Source organism: Myotis yumanensis, unplaced genomic scaffold (assembly GCF_028538775.1).
Source record: "Myotis yumanensis isolate MYYU_CA2020_CCGP unplaced genomic scaffold, mMyoYum1.0.hap1 SCAF_9, whole genome shotgun sequence".
Taxonomy (NCBI): domain Eukaryota; kingdom Metazoa; phylum Chordata; class Mammalia; order Chiroptera; family Vespertilionidae; genus Myotis; species Myotis yumanensis.
The window spans coordinates 50,966,777-50,989,526 of NW_027223760.1; the positions used below are offsets into that span (position 1 = coordinate 50,966,777).

The 22,750-nt window shown below is 34.9% G+C and overlaps 1 protein-coding gene and 1 non-coding gene across 2 annotated transcripts in view; one reads left to right on the forward strand and one right to left on the reverse strand.

Moving 5' to 3' along the window:
- The window catches only part of MIOS (meiosis regulator for oocyte development), a 37,363-nt gene extending 15,811 nt beyond the window's left edge, over positions 1-21,552 (forward strand). Inside the window, exons 5-12 of the mRNA XM_070424321.1 lie at positions 3,363-3,617; positions 7,077-7,246; positions 10,476-10,541; positions 11,800-11,958; positions 15,338-15,490; positions 16,719-16,923; positions 20,382-20,511; positions 21,319-21,552. Coding sequence (XP_070280422.1) covers positions 3,363-3,617; positions 7,077-7,246; positions 10,476-10,541; positions 11,800-11,958; positions 15,338-15,490; positions 16,719-16,923; positions 20,382-20,511; positions 21,319-21,415 — 1,235 coding nt within the window. The 3' untranslated portion in view covers positions 21,416-21,552. The remainder of the gene's footprint in view (positions 1-3,362; positions 3,618-7,076; positions 7,247-10,475; positions 10,542-11,799; positions 11,959-15,337; positions 15,491-16,718; positions 16,924-20,381; positions 20,512-21,318) is intronic.
- Positions 4,675-4,781, reverse strand: LOC139017071 (U6 spliceosomal RNA). Its single transcript, XR_011472760.1, has one exon. It is a non-coding gene; the product is annotated as a U6 spliceosomal RNA (small nuclear RNA).
- Positions 21,553-22,750: the final 1,198 nt, after the last annotated feature.

Below are 22,750 nucleotides of genomic sequence, written 5' to 3' on the forward strand. Positions count from 1 at the left end.
GCAGTCAGACATCCCTCTGGCAGCCCGGCAGCCCTCGGGGGATGTCCACTTGCCAGCGGGGAGCAGGCCTAAACTGCATTCGGACATCCTTAGCGCTGCTGAGGAGACAGGAGAGGCTCCCACCACCACCGCTGTACTGGCAGCCGTCAGCCTGGCTTGTGGCTGAGCAGAGCTCCCCATGTGAGAGTGCCCTGACCACCAGAGGGCAGCTCCTGCATTGAGCATCTGTCCCCTGGTGGTCAGTGTGTGTCATAGTGACCAGTCATTCCCAGTCTTTCTGCTGTTAGGGTCAGTTTGCATATTACCCTTTTACTATATAGAATAGAGGCCTGGTGCACGCGTGGGGGCCGGCTGGTTTGCCCTGAAGGGTGTCCCGGATCAGGGTGGGGGTCCCGCTTGGGTGCCTGGCCAGCCTTGGTGAGGGGCTGATGGCTGTTTGCAGCTGGTCGCACCCCCTTCAGAGTGGAGGTCCCCACTGGGGTTCCTGGCCAGCCTGGATGAGGGGATGATGGTTGTTTGCAGCTGGTCACACCCCCTTCAGTGTGGGGGTCCCCACTGGGGTGCCTGGCCAGTCTGGGTGAGGGGCTGAGGGCCGTTTTCAGGCTGGCGGGCGACTGAAGCTCCCAACCTCTCCTTTTTTTCTTTTTTTCTTTTATTCTGGGATTTATTTACCTTCTATGGCTGTCACTGGAGCTGAGAGCCAGCTTTAGCTCTGAGGCCGGCTCCAGCTTGAGGCCTCGGCTGCTGAAAGCAGGAATCTAGGGTTTGTTTGGGTTCTATAATTGCAACATTGTTTCGGTCCTGGTTGCTCCAGCTCTGATGGCTGAAATCAGATTTCTGGGTTTTGTTTCGCTTCTATAATTGCAACATAGTTGCTTAGAGTGCAACTCAGAGCCCAGCAGCGGCAGGCGGGGAACCTTGGCTTCCTCCTTCACTGGAGCAAGCAAGCCTCCTGTTCACTTCAGCTGCCTGGCTGCTGGCCGCCATCTTGGTTGGCAGTTAATTTGCATATCGCCCTGATTAGCCAATGGGAAGCGTGTCAGAGGTACGGTTAATTACCATGTTTGTCTGTTATTAGATAGTATATGGCAATCTCAAATTTGGGGGATAGAATTTCATCATTTAGAATTGCATAACATGCATAACTAGATTTTAATTTTTTCAGTGAGATGTTAAAATCATATATTTGAAATTCATTTTTAAAAAGTTCACATACAAATTTATTTCATTCAGTAATAAAGTTCATATTTGTTTACTGGATATTAAATCCACACATGTTAAAAATCATAATATGACTATATTCTTAAAAATCCACAATATCACATTGCTTATTTGATATCCCTAATTACTTATAGCATAGTTATCGAGCAGTAAGAACATCTTTGAGCAGCCAAAATACATGACACACTTTTCCACCTTCTAGCAGTGAACTCTTTGGATTCATATATATTGATCTCTATTTCATGACAAAAGTTGTGTAAAATAAGAACTCTAAGAAATTGAGAAATCATTTGAAAAATAAATGGCCGCTTTTTGTTCACTTGTTTAAAATTGTTATTTTACCATTTATTAAATATCATCATGTAATCCAAAATTTATAGGGGCAATATGAAAATAAATACCTTAGTACATTTGCAGTTTGTTTTACCTGAAATTTACATTCTATCTAAACAATATAAATTTGGAAAAGTAACCTATTTTATTTTATTTAATTATTCAAAATTTTCTCATAGTTTTTAAAATTTCACTTTTTAAAGCTAAAAGTGATTTTTTGTCTCATATGACTTCCATCATGGTTGCTAATGGAGCAGAATGCTTTCCTCATTTCAATGGGCAGGAGTTCTCTTTTCAGAAGTCTTCTTTCCTCTAACTCCTTGACCTATACTGACAATAGTTCCCAATAGTAAGGTTAAAAATAAGTAATTTCAAGTGTATTAGTTAACTATTTTTTAAATTTTAAAAATTTTACAAATAACTCATCTTGGGACTTCTTCATGAAGTTTGGTGGTAAAACTTTCTAGAACATTGAAGAATTTGAGTTGCAATTAATAGAGTCCTTAAATTTTCTATTCATTTATTTAACCTTTATTTGGTACCAAGTATCATAGGATCAACAACCTTGATTGCAATTTAAATAATGCTACAAGAGTTTATTTAGATTTCTCATGAAAAGAGAATGAGAATATAAAGTCTTCTGATTTAAAGGGAAGGAGGACTTCAAATCATTCTTATCGTATTTTAGCTTTAGTACTTACCTTAAACTTTCAAAATACTTTGATGTTTATGATCTCATTTTTCCATATCTATACATATGTATATGTAAATGTAAATGTAAATGTATATGTATATACATAGAAAGAGAGACAGACAGAAACCAGGGGAGGAGGCATAGATGGTGAGCATCTGTTGGAACTCAAGCACCAGGGATACCTTTCAAATAAAACAGACAAAATGCCTGCTCTTTTGGAGCTCTTGTTCTAATAAGAAAAGAGACTAAAAAATGAATTTTTTTAAAAAAGAGGAGAGCTTATGTTAGTGCTAAAGGAAATAGAGAAAACAGTGGTAAGTAAGATAATAGCAGATGGCACCCTATTTTACATTAGTTGACCAGGGAGGCTTCTCTGAAGCAGTGACTCAGCTTAGACTATCAAGCAATGACTCTTATTCCAAAAGCTCTTTTTGATAATTCAAGATGCTGTTGCACTTAGCAATATTTAAAGTATGTTTTCTTTGTGGCATATTTTATATTTATGCTATCAAATTATGGCTGAGAAATTGAATATTCAAAATCTGATGTTGAAATATTTATCTGTAAAACTGACAATATATTTCAAGGAAGAATAAAAACACAAAAACCGCCCTAACCAGTTTGGCTCAGTGGATAGAGTGTCAGCCTGCGGACTGAAGGGTCCCAGGTTCGATTCCGGTCAAGGGCATGTACCTTGGTTGCAGGCCCTAGTTGGGTAGCTCAGTTAGTTAGAGTTGGGAGTGTACAGGAGGCAGCTGGTTGATGTTTCTCTCTCATTGATGTTTCTAACTCTCTATTCTTCTCCCTTCCTCTCTGTAAAAACTCAATAAAATACATTAAAAAAACAACACAAAGAATCTCATAAATAGACAACAATATGGTTATTAACAGAGGGAAATGAGAGCGGGGGAGGTAAAAGAGGGTGTGAAGGGGGTATAAATGGTGTGGAAAGAGACATGACATGGCGTGGTGAACACAGTGCAAGATGCAGATAATGTATTATAGAATTGAACACCTTGAACCTAAGTAATTTTATTAATCAATGTAACCTCAATAAAGTCACTAAAAATAATAAATAATAAAGCAATTAATATAAAAATGTTTCTCGTTTTAGGAATGGTGGAAAACACCAGACATAATTGGAGTGGATTGGATAAGCAAACTGATATACAGAATTTGAATGAAGAAAGAATCTTAGCTTTACAGCTTTGTGGGTGGATTAAGAAAGGAACAGATGTAGATGTAGGGCCATTTTTGAACTCCCTGGTACAAGAAGGGGAATGGGAGAGAGCCGCTGCTGTGGCATTGTTCAACTTGGATATTCGACGAGCAATCCAAATCCTGAATGAAGGGGCATCTTCAGAAAAAGGTATTGGGTTATATTCTACGGTACTTGCAGTTCATAGATTCCTTTTTTAAAAAAAGATACAACTTTCAAAACATTAATCAGTTAATATTTTCGTGTAAATTTTTTTGAAAGAGAAATTAGCACAGTACTGTATCTATAAACATTAGCTCTTCCCTTTTATTTATGCCTTGGTTTAAGTCTGTAAAAAAGAAAATGTGTCTTAATTGTCCTTTAAGGAATGCTCAAATGTGTCCATTTTCAAAGTTTTTTCTTTTAAAAATAGCTCAAGTACAGTTTAAAAATGTATTTTCTTGGAGATTAAGACTACTTTAGTTTGCAAGCATTTTTATGGTGAACATTTGAGTGTATTTTATTTTATATTAGAGGCCCAGTGCATGGATTTGTGCACTGGTGGGGTCCCTCAGCCTGGCCTGTGCTCTCTCGCAATCTGGGACCCCTCGGGGGATGTAGTACTGTGTGAAACGGCAGGCAGCCAGGGAGGAGCCCGAGCCTGGGCCTGGCGTTGTACCTCTCCCATTCATCCCAGCCCCACTGCGCCTGCTGCCGCTTGGTAGCGCTGCCGCAGAGGTGGGAGAGGCTAGCGCCACTGCAGCTGCGCTCACCAGCCGTGAGCCTGGCATCTGGTGCCTGTCGGTCAGCTGAGCGGCACTCCCGCTGTGTGGACACACTGACCACCAGGGGGCAGCTCCTGCGTTGAGCGTCTGTCCCCTGGTGGTCAGTGTGTGTCATAGCAACCGGCCAGTTGTCTGGTTGTTCGGTTGACTGGTTGCTTAGGGTTTTATATATATAGACTTTATTTTTTGAATAGTTATTGGTTGACTTTTAGGAAACTCTACACATTTTTAGTTAGACTGTAGATTCTTATAAAAATGACATTTTTGATTTGCAGAAGTTTTTCTACTTGAGTCTGATGATTTAAACATAATTCCCACTTAATATTTTTTAGAAAGGAATAAACAGTGAAATGTGATAAAGTTTTAGTTTAATATTTTGCAAAGGAATACTTAGAGAAAGAAATCTTAATCCAGAAATTCAGTTTTTCTCTTTAAACTATTTTTATTGATTAATTTTATTTTAATTTTTGCATGTCATCCTTGCATAGGGGCCATGCTAATCTTCTCTGTATCATTCCAATTTTAGTATATGTGCTGCCGAAGTGAGCACATAATTTTATTTTAATATTTTTAGAGGGGAAGAGAAAGAGAGACTGACAGATACTGATTTATTGTTCAACTTATTTATGCATTCATTGGTTGATTCCTATATGTGCCCAGAACAGGGATTGAACCCACAACCTTAGTATATTAGGGCAACTCTAACTAACTGAGCTACCCAACTAGGGCCCAAAAATTCAGTTTTTTTCTTATCAGTTTTCATATCACTTGAAAATGCCCAGAATGTATATAGCTACTGATTTTTAATATACTTGGCAAATTATTTCTGAGTAGTCAGAAAACTTAATTTCTGTTTGCTGGTCCACTTAGAAACCTTTACAGTTTTGTTGTACCAGAGAGAAAAACATGAAATTAACTGTAATATATTTACTTGCACACTAAAAGTTGAAAAAGCTAATGTTTTGTTCAGATTGGCATCTATTTCTTCATTCTTGTTATAAGTCTTCCCCATTTGAATTTGCAATAAAAGACATGTGATGCCCTGGCCAGGTAGCTCGGTTGGTTAGAGCATCATCCTTATGCACCAAAGTTGCAGGTTCAATCCCTGTTCGGGGCACATGCAAAAGGCAACCAATGAATGCATGAGTAAATGGAACAATAAATCCTTGTTTCTTTCTCTCTATCTCTCTCCTTTCTAAATCAATCAATCAATAAAAGAAGACTTGGTGATGGGGGAAACAATTGACATTTAAAGCCATTTCTAATTAGAATTTTGCTGTGACCTGAGAGCATGATACTTTCCTATCATGTGGAATATTGGTAGATTTGAACACCCCTACTAACAGTAGGGGAAAATTTCATTCTAGTGATTTTAATATTTTAGTTAAGAACTAAAGGAAAGATTGCTCTGAATCTAATATTCCTTTCCATTTGGAAATAATTTGTTCTAAGCAGGATTCAAAGAAGATATTCCCTTTTTTTGGTATTAATTATTAAAGTCTTTAAATAGTAGGCAGAGAGCAAGCACAAAGTACTTGAGGAAAGTGATTATAGAAATTAAGAACAAGGCTATTAAGGACATAAGGTGGGAAATCCTGTTTTATTTGAAAAAGAAAGAAAATAATTAGGATCAGAAAACAAAACTGCTATGATAAATGTAAAAATACTTGAGTAAAAGTTAAAGGTCAATTTAGTTTTCTCTTTTGATGCTAAACTTGTTAGAAGTCTAGACAGCCATAGGGTTGACTTCTAGGTTAGCAGCTTATCAGCAGCCACATAAATTCCAAGAATAAATGTTTAAAAGAGTGTTTGTAACAAATGCTTTTTTTTCAAATGTGGTAATACTGATAGTTTTGCCCTAGAAAATTTAAAAGTATAATACTATAATAAGAATGCTGAAATATTGGTTTTTATTACCTTGTAGTTAAAACATAAATATATGCATTATGTATTTAGGAATAGGACAGTGATGGCGAACCTATGACACGCGTATCAGAGGTGACACGCAAACTCATTTTTTTGGTTGATTTTTCTTTGTTAAATGGCATTTAAATATATAAAATAAATATCAAAAATATAAATCTTTGTTTTATTATGGTTGCAAATATCAAAAAATTTCTATATGTGACACGGCACCAGAGTTAAGTTAGGGTTTTTCAAAATGCTGACAGGCCGAGCTCAAAAGGTTCGCTATCACTGGAATAGGAGAACAAAATTATTTTGAGAATTACAGTCCCAAGATATAGTAATATTTACTATCAATGCTTTGAAATGGTAGGGTGGCTTCACTTTTTTTTCAGTTAGTTCCTGAGTAGTAACATACGTTATAGGAACCTGCCTGGTATGAGGACTTGAAAATTAAGAGGTACTTGTCGTTCATAGGATTTGCAATATGGACAAAAGTTTTATAAGAATGGAAATTTTTTTCGCTGAAACCGGTTTGGCTCAGTGGATAGAGCGTCGGCCTGCGGAATGAAAGGTCCCAGGTTCGATTCCAGTCAAGGGCATGTACCTGGGTTACGGGCACATCCCCAGTAGGAGATGTGCAGGAGGCAGCTGGTTGATGTTTCTCTCTCATCGATGTTTCTAACTCTCTATCTCTCTCCTTTCCTCTCTGTAAGAAATCAATAAAATATATTAAAAAAAAAAAAAAAAAGAATGGAAATTTTTGCTTGTAGTTCTTTTCAAATTTTCCAGCCTGAATCAAAACCCTTATTCTAGTGAGCTTATTTTTTTGCATATAAAATTCAATCTCTGACCTTTATTTGTTTATGGTTTAAGAACTAAAAGAAGGCAGTATTAAGCTTTAGATCACTTTGATTAGCTGGTTGTTTTTAATATGCAGGTGATCTGAATCTCAATGTGGTAGCAATGGCTTTATCGGGTTATACTGATGAGAAGAACTCCCTTTGGAGAGAAATGTGCAGCACTCTACGATTACAATTAAACAACCCATATCTGTGTGTCATGTTTGCATTTCTGACAAGTGAAGCGGGATCTTATGATGGAGTATTGGTAAGCTAATTTCTGTTTCATAAGGCTCTCTTTTTAAGATAGGAGTTTTTATCTAGCTTGATAAAATTTTCAAATGTCTTGCATAAAAATACTGTTACAGTTTGATGCATTTTCTATTATTTAAAATAAAATATCTTAAACATCTTTGGAGCAGCTATTCTTGAATGTGACTGCCAACCTAGAGTTAGCTGATAGCAAACTAAACTTGATTTTTAAAATAATTTTAGTAATATAATTTACAGACATAGAAGGAATAGAATTTTATCCTTTAGCTTAAGAACTGAGCTCCAGAACTCTACAACTATATAAACATAAATTTTATATTGAAATATAATTTTTAAAAGTGTGTGTATGTTTCTCATTTTTGTTAAGTGAACCAACACATGATCAACACATGATCCAGATGACCGCATCTTATCTGACTTAGTATTTGTCATTCTCAGACATGTTCTAGTTTAGAAGATAAATTATATGATCACACTACTTACAGTGGCTATTTCATTTTTTCATTATTTGATCTTTTCATTGCTATTTTTTTTTCCTCCTCTGCTTTAACCACCTATGACCACAATAACCACATAGGTTCTTTATCACAATGTTGAGAAAGAAAGAATAAAGTGAGATTTGCTTATCAGTTTAGTTTTTGAGTTTTAAACTTCACATCAGTACCACAACTTTCTTTGTTCTGTTGGGCTTCTTTCTAGCACCAAGAAGAGCTTGCTGACATGAAAGTTTATTTCTTTTTGACATTATAGCATTTTTTATAAAATACACATTGCTTGAATAATTGATTTAAATGTTATTCCCTAAAAATTTATAAAATCATGTATTTTATTGAGGTCTCAATGAAAATTTTAATAAATGTTAGTATCCATTTTGGCAGTTCCTTAGTTTATAGATTTTGTCCATTATTTTAAATAATTTGCAATTGGACTTTTCTGATAACTCAGGTTAATATCCGAGAGCATATTGGGGTTCTTTTTGTTTTTACTATTAGTACTCTTTTTTGTTAAATAGAAGACTTTAAATTTTGCATCTGGAAGAAATAAAATGATACTTTCAGGAAGTACTGGAGAGTGATAAGGACTAGAAAAAGAAATGGATTGTTCAAATTTTGAATTGATAGAGAAGTATATTGTTTAAATATTAAATTCTGTATTTTAAATTAAGTAACCTATTATAAAGATCCTTCTTTTCATATAGCTAAATTTGGTTTATTAGGTAGGGGTATTTTACCTTGAGTATCATCTTTCCAAACTATTTCAAGAGTGTACCTAATTATATTTAATGTGTAAATAATTATAATTAATGTTTTTCTTTTTAAAAATTGTTAAGTTGCAGTAATCTAGTAAAAGGTACTGACTTGGGAAATCAAAAGATAAAGGTCTGAATTTTTGCTCTGCTACACTTACCTTAACTTTAGGGATTTTAGTTTTGTCTCAACTGTAAAGTGGGACAGATAATATTTATAACTCTTTTCAGATAAAAAATTTTAACACGCCGAAACCGATTTGGCTCAGTGGATAGAGCGTCGGCCTGCGGACTGAAAGGTCCCGGGTTCGATTCCGGTCAAGGGCATGTACCTGGGTTGCGGGCACATCCCCAGTGGGAGATGTGCAGGAGGCAGCTGATCGATGTCTCTCTCCCATCGATGTTTCTAACTCTCTATCTCTCTCCCTTCCTCTCTGTAAAAAACCAATAAAATATATTAAAAAAAAAAAAATTTTAACACATGAAACTGAAACTAAAAGTTACATCCAGCTTGTATCAAACATGTTCCCCTCTTTAGGGCAGAACCCTTGAAAATACTTTATATTTGCGAAAATGTATTAAGATATGTATCGACTGAAGTGGTGTTTTGTTTAAAGGAGGAAAACTATAATTCATAGAATGAATGACTTTAATGGAAATAGGGTTTTTTCCACCTTTAAGCAATTTTTCACTTAACACAAAATTAATTGTACCTCAGTCATAGTAAGCATTTTTCAAAATATTGTTTTACAGTGTTGACAAGTTCACACAAATTTAAGTATTTATCCTATGCCTCTGAAAATTTTGACACAAACCACCTAATAGTATTTTACTATAGGCACAAAATTGTGTGTGTTTATTTATAAAGGTATGTTTTAAAACTTATCATTTTGTATTTAGAAATATGTGTTGATTTTTTTTTTCTAAATCTGTCCTAGTATATTCATATTAGTATATTCACTGGTAATTCACAGATTTCCTAGACTTGTTGGTTTCCCCCAAACTAGTTTCTGTGATGGAAGGAATACATGGCATCTTAAACTTGACAAACTGTACATCATTGTTTATATTCTGCTGGAGATTTATAAGACTGAACTAGAATTTTTTTAACTGAATTGATCAATATTTAAGAGATAAATTTTTACTTCATAAGACAGTAACTTTAGCAGAGCATTTCTTGAGAGTTATATTAAGTAAGTCATCTTAGATGAAATAAGTCAGATAACTGCCATATGATTTTGCTTTCATATGGAATCTAAAAAACAAAATAAACACTCTTACATATAGAGAACAAACTGATGGTCGCCATATGGGAGGTGCTTGGGGAACTGGATGAAAAAACTGAAGAGATTAATGAAGTAACAATTGATAATTACAAAATCGTCATGGGGATGTAAAGTAAAGCATAGGAAATACACTCAATAATATTGGAATAACCATGTACGGTGTCAGGTGGGTAATTAGACTTATGGGGGATCACTTCATAAAGTATATAAATGTTTAACCACTATGCCATACACCTAACACTAATACAATATTGAGTATCAACCATAATTGAAAAAATTATTTTTATTTTTAAAAAGGCACTTTAGGCCCTAGCTGGTTTGGCTCAGCGGATAGAGCGTCGGCCTGCGGACTCCAGGGTCCCAGGTTCGATTCCAGTCAAGGGCATGTACCTGGGTTGCGGGCACATCCCCAGTAGGGGGCGTGCAAGAGGCAGCTGAATCGATGTTTCTCTCTCATTGATGTTTCTAACTCGCTATCCCTCTCCCTCTCCCTTCCTCTCTAAAAAAATCAATAAAACATATATTTTAAAAAGGCATTTTAGGGGATCAGTGGTTCTGTCAATATATACACAATAACTTATTAATATCTTTGAAAATATAATTATATTTTATGTATATAAAATACTTAGTCTTCGAATATTTAAAACTCATAGCACCTACAAGTAACTCCTTGCTTTTTCTCTTCTTTTCAGTATGAAAACAAAGTTGCTGTCCGTGACAGAGTGGCATTTGCTTGTAAATTCCTTAGTGATAGTCAGGTAAGAACTAGATTTAATTCCATGTTTGAAGTGATTAATATTTATTGTTACTGGATTGAGAAATTGATCTTTATAAATATATATGTGAGTTAGATATATATGTGTGTGTGTGTGTGTGTGTGTAAATTCTTCTGCAAAGTAAATAATCTCTTTATTAGATTAAAATATTTTAAATGTATGTTATAAGTAAATTTACTTTTTAAAATAATGCTGACTTAATATTTTAGTTTATTCCTGTTTTGGGGATTGAGATTGGTCAGTAGATAAAGATGTTAAACTCACCTCCTAGGGATGCTATAAAGGGATCCCTCTGTTTCCTAATGCAGTAAAGTAGGTACTGAATACATATGCTATATATAGTGAGAAATACATATATGGCTAGTCTTACAATGTGCTAAGTGCTATAATAATGAAAAAAGTGCTGAGGAAATATAGAGAAATCTTGACTAGAGTTTGGGGAGGAATGAAGTCTGCGAAGACCTTACAAGAGATGGTTATTTTTTATAATCTTGAAGGTCTCTTTCCACCAAGATTCTATGATTCTATTGCATCCTACTATAATAGGCAGCAAGAACTTTGCAGAATAATAAGGACAGTTCTCTTTAAATTTATAACAGTAGACCTATACTCTTTATAGAATAATTAGAGGCCCGGTGCATGAAATTCATGCACTCGGGGGGGGGGGGGGATCCCTCAGCCTGGCCTGCGCCCTCTCACAGTCCAGGAGTCTTTGGGGGATGTCTGACTGGCGGCTTAGGCCCCCTCCCCACTAAGCTGGCAGTTGGACAGCCTTAGCGCTGCCATGGAGGCGGGAGAGGCTCCTGCCACCACTGCTGCACTTGCCAGCCATGAGCTGGACTCAGGGCTTCTGGCTGAGTGGCACTCCCCCTGTGGGAGTGCACTGACCACCAGGGGGCAGGTCCTGCATTGAGCGTCTGCCCCCTAATGGTCAGTGTGCGTCATAGCGACCGGTAGTTCCCCCGTTCAGTTGATTTGCATATTAGCCTTTTATTATATAGGATTATCAAACACAGAAATGCCTTCCCTTTTTTTAAAAAAAATTAAATGATCATGAACGCTGAATTGTAATTTATATTAGATGCGAAGACTTAGAGATCATACATCTAGATGTTTGCAGGGGCTTTTGTTTTACAATATTTTCTATTAAGAATAAAATCGTTCCACAATGTAGAAGTTTTAAAGGACAAGAGATATAGTAAAATGGATTGCTTCAGAAAATTCACTTTGAATTTTCCAGTTAAATAGATACATCGAAAAGTTGACCAATGAAATGAAAGAGGCTGGAAATTTGGAAGGAATTCTGCTTACAGGCCTTACTAAAGATGGAGTGGACTTAATGGAGAGTTACGTCGATAGGACTGGAGATGTCCAAACAGCAAGTTACTGCATGTTACAGGTTAGTGCAGTGTGGCAGCATCTGTCTTAAGGAAAAGATGGTAGCAAGTCTACCATCATGCTGTTTATTTTCCGTTTGTTTGGTTTTCTTCTTCCTTTTGTTTTCTATTCCTTTCCTGCCTTCTCTTAGGCTAATTGAATATTTCAGTGTCCCACTTTATTTCATCTAGTGGCTTTTTAGCAAAGTCCCTTTTCATATTCTCTCTCTCTCTCTCTCTCTCTCTCTCTTAGACCTAGTTGCTCTAGGTCTAACAATGTACATCCTTAACTCATTAGTGAACATTTTACCTCCTCATACTTCACATGTCATCCCTAATATTCAGACTTCCTGCTTCACCCTTTCTTTTTCATACCTCACATCTAACACTTTATGCTTTGCTTCATATTTCACATGTCACAATTGTTACAGCAGTGTAATTCTGCTTATACACCCTTCTTTGTCCTTTGTTATATATTTTACTTCTACATATGTTATAAGCTCCAACTTTGAGTGTTATAATTTTTGCTTTGAACAGTTAGTTGTCATTTGTGTAAATTATGTGAAGAACAAAAACATGGGCTTGTATATTTATTTATTACTTATTTACCATTCCTGGTACTGTTTAGATCAGGGCTAGGGAACATCTTGCCCACTGGCGTATAAGGCTTGTGAGATCAGGTGGTCTGGTCCTGCCAAGGCATTAGGAGTGACAAATTAAATGTTTGACCAAATATAGCAGGCTAATTTTTAAGTTGATAATTTTGTATGGCCCTCAAATGATGTTATAAATATCCAAATGGCCCTTGACATAAAAAAGGTTCCCCACCTGTGGTTTAGACCAATAGATCCAAATTTTATCTGGTGTTCCTTTCCTTTGGTCTTCTCTTTAGCATTTCTTAGAGTACAGAAATACTGGAGACAGATTCTCTCAGTTTAAATGACCTTTTTATTCTTGTTTTCCTTTCAACACTTTAAAGACATGGCTTCATAGTCTTCTGGCCTCCCATTATTTCTGATGACGAGTCAGCTATTACCTATTGTCCCCTGTGTAATTTTTTATCTTTTCCTTGAGTTGTTTTCAAGGTTTTCTTTTTTATTTTTAGCAGTTTAACCTTAATGCCTAATGTGGTTCTTTTTTTCCTGCTTGTGGCTTGTTGAGCTTCTTGAATCTGCAAGTCAGTGTTTTTCATCAAATTTGGGAAGTTTTCAGGCATATTTTGCAGCCTCAATCTCATTCTTTTCTCTTGGACTCTATTATACATATATTAAATCATTTAGTATTACCCTATATGTATCTGAGGTTCTTTTTCTTCCAGATTTTTTTCTCTGCTATTCAAATTGGATAAATTATATTCATGTACTCATTGTCTGTCACTTTCTGATGTTAAGTTTTCCAGGGAATACTTAATTTCAGTTATTGTACTTTTTCGTTCTAGAATCTTGTTGTATAGTTTACATTTTTCAGCCCAGATCCTTATCTATTCACTTAATAAAACACTATTTTTCTTTAAGTCTTTTTTTTTTTTTTAAATATATTTTATTGATTTTTTTACAGAGAAGAAGGGAGAGGAATAGAGAGTTAGAAACATTGATGAGAGAGAAACATCGATAAGCTGCCTCCTGCACACCTCCCACTGGGGATGTGCCCGCAACCAAGGTACATGCCCTTGACCGGAATCGAACCTGGGACCCTTGAGTCCGCAGGCCGACGCTCTATCCACTGAGCCAAACCGGTTCGGCTTCTTTAAGTCTTTAGACGTGTCTAATAACTGTATGTCAGCTAACTCTAAAATATGGAATTTTTTAGGTTTAGTTTCTATTGACTGCCTTTTTCTTTGACATTGAATCACATTTACCTGTGTATATGTCAGGTGATTTTTAATTTAATATTGCATGATATGTACAGTACATTATAAAGTTCTGGGTTCTTTTACCTTTTCCTGAAGAATTTTTGTTAATACTTTTGGAAGTTCAAGTTACTTGCTGCTCACTTTGGTCTTACATTTTGCTACTATGGATCTGTGGAAAGCCCAGTGTATTCTGCCCGCTCTTCTGATTTGGTCAGACTTAATCACTGAACTGTTCCCTTGCAGATTTTGTCAGAGTTTGATTTTAGGTTTTATGGGGGCAATCTAGAGAACACTTACTGAATATGAATTGACCAAATTTTCTTAGTTTATCCTTACTGCCATGGAAGAGACAAGAGGCGGGTATGAAGATTTCTTTAAAAAACAACAACACACAAAACAGGGCTTTTATTCTACTTTAGTACTTAGTTCTAGCTAGTTGGTCATAATTAAGACTAGAATAGATGTTTACTTTTTTAAGAAATGAAATTGTCAACTAACAATTTTCCTTTGGCTAAATGAACTCTGGTAATGGAAATTACTACCTAATTAATAGGTGAAAGATATGCTCTATTTTAATGGAATGTGTAAAGATAGATTGTCTTTATTAGGTGTTACAGGTATCTTTCCATTTTCCATAAGTAAGATGCATGCTAAGATCTAACAGTTTAGTTGTCTATCTGGCTCCCAAATAGAATCAGGAAAACTGGGCTTCACATTGATGCCCGAGCATCACTGGGGGCAGAGACATAGTCTCCTTTCTTTGTCAGTTAAGGAGATGCATGTTGGACAGGCCTGTAAGTATTCATGAAAACAAAGCAACGATAGGTGAAATGTGGAATGTGACAGCTGCCAGGGAAAACAAAGCTTTAGGAAGAGACTTACTGGCAAGAAATTGAAATTACTAATGAGAAAAAAATCTAAAGTAAATTTAAGGGAAAGAAATTGTTGCTTTGTACTATGTCTTAGGGGCATAAGAACTAAGAACATTTTTGGCCTTTTTTTTTTCTTTTTAATTTTTAAGGTAATGTATGTTTTAATTGAGGGTAAGAGAGAGAATAGGCAGGTTTAACTTTCAGATAAATAGGCATACAAAATAGAATCTCAGTTCACAGTACATTGCTAGATATGAAGCACTAGGCTCAGTATTATTTTATATCTGATTAAGTGGCTTTGATGTGTATTTGGATCAGACAGTAAACAAATTTTGTGAACCAAGAAGTTTTGATTGTTGGGACAGAGAGTATTCACATCACTTTTTACTGCATTTAACCAGGAAGGTGAATTGTTTGCTTTTGGGCTTTTAAACTTTTTACCCTTCCCTGGCCAGTCTAATGATATCTACATTATATATTTCTGTCATTAGTCGAGACCAGCTTAAAGTAAATTAATGGAGGTTCCAATAATTATTTTATCTCTGTCCTCATTAGGAGTCAGCTTTTGGCAGAAGGAGGCCTATTTCTTCTGTGTGACTTGTACTCACATGTTACCAAGAATCTTCTGGTTTAGCCAGGAAATTTTTAAACAACAAATAATTCACTCTTTCTTTTTAGGGTTCTCCTTTAGATGTTCTTAAAGATGAAAGAGTTCAGTACTGGATTGAGAATTACAGAAATTTATTAGATGCCTGGAGGTTTTGGCACAAACGAGCTGAATTTGATATTCACCGGAGTAAGTTGGATCCCAGTTCCAAGCCTTTAGCACAGGTAAGTACATTGCTTTGGAGAGAATCAAATAACATCTACCTCATAGTCTAGCCAAAACTAGAAGTGTTTATAGCATATTATACAGGCTACATTTAGAATTCAATTTAATAAATTATTATTAGCTCATTCTTTTGCCTATATTGAGTTCACGCTGAACTACAGTTTGTCCTTGATCTCCCTTGTCTTGGTCCTTCCACTTTCTAACAATCACCTCAGTGGCTTGAGTTTTAGTGTGAGATAGAGCAAACCACAGCAGGCCTAGAGGATCTTAAGCAAAACTAATTAATCCTAGGGCAGTCTGAGGTTTTCCAGTATATTCTAATAAACCCTTTCAGAATCTAAACTACTCTATGGTCTTATAAATTCCATTTATGTATTATTTTTCGGCACTATTTATATGTAATAAGGCAGGGTTTTTTTTAACAGTATATACATATATAGCTGTAGGTCTGATTGCACATGGAAATTTTAAATTTTTTCTTTTAGCATTAGTTTAAAAAACATGAAATGAATTATCTCATAAACATGACATAAGATACACTAAGTTCAGACATTAAATATCAGGTATATCCTCAATGTGAGCACTGGATGGTGCTGTTCTCTTATTTTAGAAAGCTGAGAAATTAGTGCTGCTATTAAAACAACCTGAGTATTAGTAAAATGGCATTACGTAATAATACTTGTTACTGATCTGTATGATAAGTGTTAAGAACGTAGGAGTTCAATTTAAAGCAGAATGGACGGTTACTATTGCTATTATTCTCAAGTTTTAACTATTTACCATTATAGGATCCTTAATTTCTTCCTACCTTAGGAAATGAGTGTTTTCTTCATAAGAAAATTTTGTACAAGAGATTATATCATGGAACTTTGGATCAGAAGTCGTTTTTAATGTCTCTCAGTCCCTATTATTTCTAAAATATTGGAATTTAATGTGAACTCTAAAGTCATCATTATTTCTAAAATGTTGGGATCTAATGTTGCCAAGTTTTTCTGTATATAGTATAACAGTGGCATTAGGAGAATATAACTAAACAAAGGTAACAGAAAGTACTCAATGTAGTTGCTAAGTGGAAATCTTAAATAAGAGTTAGTCAAACTTAGCTGATAAATTATTTTATAATTCAAAATAATGTTTAAAAATTATTTTAATTTGTTAGAATCAAACTTTGAATTTTTTATTTATAAAGTTTGCATTATACTTTAACTTCTTTTGTTTGTTTTCCAGGTGTTTGTGAGTTGCAATTTCTGTGGCAAGTCTATCTCCTACAGTTGTTCAACTGTGCCTCATCAGGGCAGAGGTTTTAGTCAGTATGGGGTCAGTGGCTCGCCAACGAAATCTAAAGTCACAAGTTGCCCTGGCTGTCGAAAACCCCTCCCTCGATGTGCGCTTTGTCTCATTAATATGGGAACACCTGTTTCCAGCTGTCCTGGTATGACAATTCTCCAATATTCTCTTCTGAGCTGAAATTGTTCTTCCATAATTGATCTAATGTAAATAAAAGACATACTAGCTTGATTTTCTAAGAGCAAGCCACTTGCTGGCTTTTGTTCCCTATGGTTTATGAAATCTATACATTAAAAATAAAATCTATGTCCAGGATATCTCAGGTAATCTCACAAATTCTAGCCAATTTGAAGTGAAAAGAGCTTAAATATTAAGTAATGTTATTTCATTTTCTTGTCACTCTTTCTAAGAGGGGTTTCCTCAAGTAGTATATTTAAAAGTCAGTGTGCCCTCATGTACTAATAACTACCTTTTATGCATAAAGAGTTTTTGATAGTCTCAAAGCACTTGCACATTTCCTCTTATTTCATCTTCAGAGTCTACCTGTGAAATACGTGAAGTATTAATCTAAAAGTAAAATCCCTTTACTTGTAGGATTTAGTGCTGTTTCTGCAATATTTATCACTTACCTAGCAAGTATTATATGTATGGTTAGAAATATTAGGATTGTTGTTTACTGCTATGGTAACATACAGAAAAAAATTTGAGAAGAGTAGATAATTGAATATAATGTACCCAGTGGCTAGAAATATTCCAGCTATTCATATAACTTGATTATGATACTATGGCAAAAATTTCAATTAAAAACATTTTAATATTTGGCGCACTGGTATAATGAATAATGAATAAAGAACTGGATATGATGTCAGAATGCCTGTTTTTGTTACAGCTCTGACATTCAGTGTGTGAAATTGAGAGTTATGTTAGCTCTTTTTTATATAAAGTGTTGGATGGGGAGATCCTTTATAGTTATGAAATTTTGTAATTCTAGTCTGCAGCTGATTCATTTTAAGTAGTCTGCTTTATTGTTACATTAACATCTGTGAAAGAGATTTGCTGGTATCATTGGCTGAGTAATTATTTTTCAATTTATGCCTTTTTTAAACAAATAAAGACAATATGTAATGTTTTCAAATGCACTTGTTTCAATTTAAATTTTAATCTAGGATTTTCATTTTATACATTGCATGTTCTTCACTTTTTTATGGCCCTAATACTATATAAATAGAAAATAAAACGTACTGTGCACTGCAACACAGATAGCAGTGTATATATCATGTACTGTGATAAATCAAACATCAATGCGTCTTCTACCCTACTTAAGATGACATTTCTATACTAGTGCCTTTGATTATTTCTCCCTGCCCAGTCTCACCTCTTTCCTCCTCCCTAGAGGTAACCACTATCCTAAATTGTGTTAATTCAATCTCTAGCATGTCTGTGTGGTTTTATCACATGTATGTTTTGTCTGTGTCTTAAATTCCGTACAAATGAATTATGGATTATATCCTTTGACTTGGCTTTTTTGCTCAACATTGGGGTTTGTTTGCGTGTATGTTTTTTAGTGTCTATTATGCTGATGAATGTAGCTATATTTTTTTTTCATTCCTGTTTCATATTCCATTAATGACTATAGCACCATTTTTCCACTCAGCTTCGTATAGACATGTTGTTTGTTTCCAAATTTTTACTATTATGAACAATGCTGCTATGAACATTCCTGCATATGTCTTTGTTTAGCATGTACAAAGTTCCTCTGGTGTACTTACCTATAAGTAGAAGTGATAATACTGTTTGCTAATGTTCTACTTAGGATTTTTATGTTCTGTTCAGGAGAGAGATTGGTCTTTAATCTTCCTTTCTTATATTATTTTTGCCTGATTCTGTTAGCAAAGTTACTAATATACCAGCTTCATAGAGTGCTTTGGGAGATTTCCTCTCTTTTCCTATTCTTTGACAGAGTTTGTATAGGTAAAAATTACGTGCTCCTTCAATGTTTAGTACAACTCTCTTTTACAGGTGTACTGGTTAATAATGTGGATTTTTTTCAGTTGATGGAGTTACACATATGTTGATATATATGCGATTTGATATGTATGCTGTTTTGTTGTATTGACAGCAAGCTTCAAAACTTCATATGTCTAATTTGCTGAAGGTGTTAACATTTTAGATATTTTTACACTTTTGCAATTTCGTGCCAAAAAAAGAGCATTTGCGGGAAATTTTAATTCATTACTTTATTTTGAAGAAAAGTGCTGCTGAAAGTTATTGTATACTTCGGGAAGCTTATGGTGAACATGCTCCATCTCAAGATACTTGAGAACACTGGTTTAAACGCTTTGAAAGTGATGATTTCGATGTGAAAGATAACGTCCAGGTCAACCGAAAAAGTTTGAAGACCAACAATTACAAGCATTGTTGGATGAAGATGCGTGTCAAACTCAAAAACAACTTGCAGAAAGATTAAACGTTGCTCAGCAAACAATTTCCGATTGTTTACAAGCAATGGGAAAGATTTTAACGGAAGGAAAATGGGTGCCACTTCAACTGAACAAAAGACAAATGGAAAACCGAAAAGTCATCAATAAAATGTTGCTTCAACAGCACGAAAGAAAGTCTTTTTTGCATCGAATTGTGACTGGCGATGAAAAGTGGATTTATTTTGAGAATCCCAAATGCACAAAATCATGGTTAATCCAGGTCAACCATCAACATTGACTGCAAGGCTAACTTGCTTCGGAAAGAAGACAATGCTCTACGTTTGGTGGGATCAGGAAGGTATGGTGTATTATGAGCCTCTAAAACCAGTTGAAACTGTTAATACTGATCGCTACCGACAACAAATAATCTTTTTGAACCATGCTTTGATCGTGAAACGACCAGAATGTGCCAGAAGACACGGCAAAGTAATTTTGCTTCATGATGACGCACCATTACACACTGCAAAACCAGTTAAAGACACGTTAAAAGATCTTGCCTGGGAAGTATTAACCCACCCGCTGTATTCACCAGATCTTGCTCCTTCAGATTACCACTTGTTCCAATCGATGGCACACACACTTTCTGAGTAGCACTTCAAAACGTACGAAGAATTGGAAAATTGGGTCTCTGAATGGTTTGTCTCAAAACAAGAAAAGTTCTATTGGCATGGTATCCACAAATTATCTGAAAGATCAGGGAAATGTGTAGCTAGCAATGGACATTGCTTGGAATAAGCACTTTTGATGTTTCTCTTGAAATTATTGTGTTTTCTTTGATTATAAAATCCGCATTATTAACTGGTACACCAGGTAAATTGGGCTTGGTGATTTTTTTTGTGGGAAGATTTTTAAGCTACCAGTTATTTCTCTAAAATTGTTAATTCAGATTGCTTCTTAGTGGGTTTGATACCTTATGTTTTTCAAGTGTTTTATTAGCTATGAAAGATGTAAAGAAACTTCTGTTACTTAGTATCTTTTCAATATAACTAGATCCTAGCATTAAAATTACTATTTCAGTATGATACATGATTTGTATTTTGACATAGCTTCTGAAATACCTTTTAAGAAAATTTGAATTAATATTGTGATTTAGTTATTGAAGATCATTTTCTTTAACCCATAGGAGGAGCCAAATCAGATGAAAAAGTAGACTTGAGCAAGGACAAAAAATTAGCTCAGTTTAACAACTGGTTTACATGGTGTCACAATTGCAGGCATGGTGGGCATGCTGGACATATGCTTAGTTGGTTCAGGTAATAATCACATTACTTCTTTAATAGGCTTGGAGTTAGAGGAGATAAAGCCGATGGCCTTTTAAATACTTCAGGTTTATACAGCTAAAGGATGAATTTGTTCTTTCCTGTCACCCGAGTTAACAAAGGAGTCATCATTTCTATTATTAGATATCCTTTGTAATCTTATACTATAAAATTAAACATAATAGTTTAAATATGATGTATGGCTTAAGTGTTTGAATAGCATTATTTTACTTTATTTGGGGAGAGGATATGTTTACAGTTTTTCACAGTTAACTGAAGATCCTACTATATATAATATGTAATTGAATTATAAATTAAATGAAAGATATCACTTAATCTTCTAAACAAGCTTGTTATGTAGTAAGTACCTCATGCAATGGAGATTTTCAAGACCATATTTACTTTTTACACTGAGCAGTGCTAGTGGCCTTCCGCTCTTCTATATTGCTGTAGCTGTTACACTCACCTTGTCACACTGGCTTTAATTTAAACTTGAGCACATCCCTTCACCTTCATAACTGCAAATGGATCTTTTGTTGTATATTTAGAAAACAAAGCCATTCAAGTTTTTAGTAACTTTCTCCCCATGATCAGCGTGGCATAAATTTCTAATTTAATGCTTTTAATGTGTTTTTGTCTTTGGATTTGAATTACTATATTTTCCCAAGTGCCATTTTGAAAAATTGCATTATAGACATAGGTAGGTATATAGAAAAAGAAATGTACATATGTACCTATGTATGTATATATCTGTATATTAATAATTTAGATTTTTAACTGTTATTTGATCTATTCTTTTAGGGACCATGCAGAGTGTCCTGTGTCTGCATGCACGTGTAAATGTATGCAGTTGGATACGACAGGGAATCTGGTGCCTGCAGAGACTGTCCAGCCGTAAATGTTACCACCTACAGAAGAACCTTCAAGTGTGGAGCTTTCTAATAGATGACCTTCATAGCGCAAAAACATACCTCAGAACAAGTCACTCATGACTTTCCTATAATGGAAAAATAAATCATTCTATCAAATCAGCAATTTGATGTCTGGGTGATTTTGATGTGCTTCACAGAGACAAATACTGCTGAAATGGATATCAGAGTATTCATGAATTCTGTTGAGTAGGTTGAAAAAGTTTATTTTGGAACAACTTTCTAGGGTTTTGTTGAAATTATAAAAATGCAGAGTTTTCTGGAATAACCAAGAACAGACCTTGAACCTATATCTTCCGAGCTAAAAGTAGTTATCTTCCAGTAAAATTAGTACACTTTGAAAAGAGAATAACATGATCATTTCACTGACTCAGATGATAGTTTAAGCTCATCCATGCCTAGTTTCCTTTCAGATAAAATTAAACGTTGGATTTTTACATTTAGAATTGGAGAGCTTCTACCCTACACTGGAGAATAAATTTTATCAACTTAAATATGTAATTACCCCCTCCCCCCAAGGAGTTTTTTTTCCTTGCACTTTCATTTTAAAGTAAGAAATCTTTTGGCACAGACCATTATTTTCTTCCTAGAGAAGCCAAAATTAAGACTGTATCTTACAAATTTTCTCTTCTGAAGATAAAAAATTGCATCATTTCAGAGGAACATGTTATAAAATTTTCAGTTTTTGCTTATCAGTGTCCTGATTTGCCTTTAAAGATTTCTCTCCCTATTAATTCATCTTATGCTCATCATTTGGGAGCATTTTACTGAACACAAAGTCTGCAAGATTATATGTGATCAACCACTCAGCAATCTGTCAGTATGTCCTGCTGTCATATTCCCTCCTGTTTTAGAAGACTCTGTTTTTTCTAAGGTAAACTGGGAGATGTTGAGAGAAACAAGGTCACTTTGGAGACAATATTACTTTACATGTACGTTTCTAAAAGTAAGTATATTTGGGCCAATTCAGGGTCTTTATTTTAAATTTATTTTTTCCCCTTCTCACAGCTAGATGGAAGAGAAATATAAAGGAATTGTAGCTACTTCTCTGTCATCTGAATATTCAAAGGACTGATCTGACTTTTATAATTGAAAGTGTATTCAAAAATAAAAAGAAGTAACCCTAAAACTTAATTATTGTATGGGTTTTGGAGAATTTTACCTTGAATTTTAAGAGCTTTCATGTTAGCAGTTTTACCTGATGAAACTAAGATCTATTAGATTAGTTTGAAGTGTGACCTAAATAATAAAAGGGGATTAAAATATCTTTTTACTTTTAGATATGATACAAAAGTCTCCTTTGT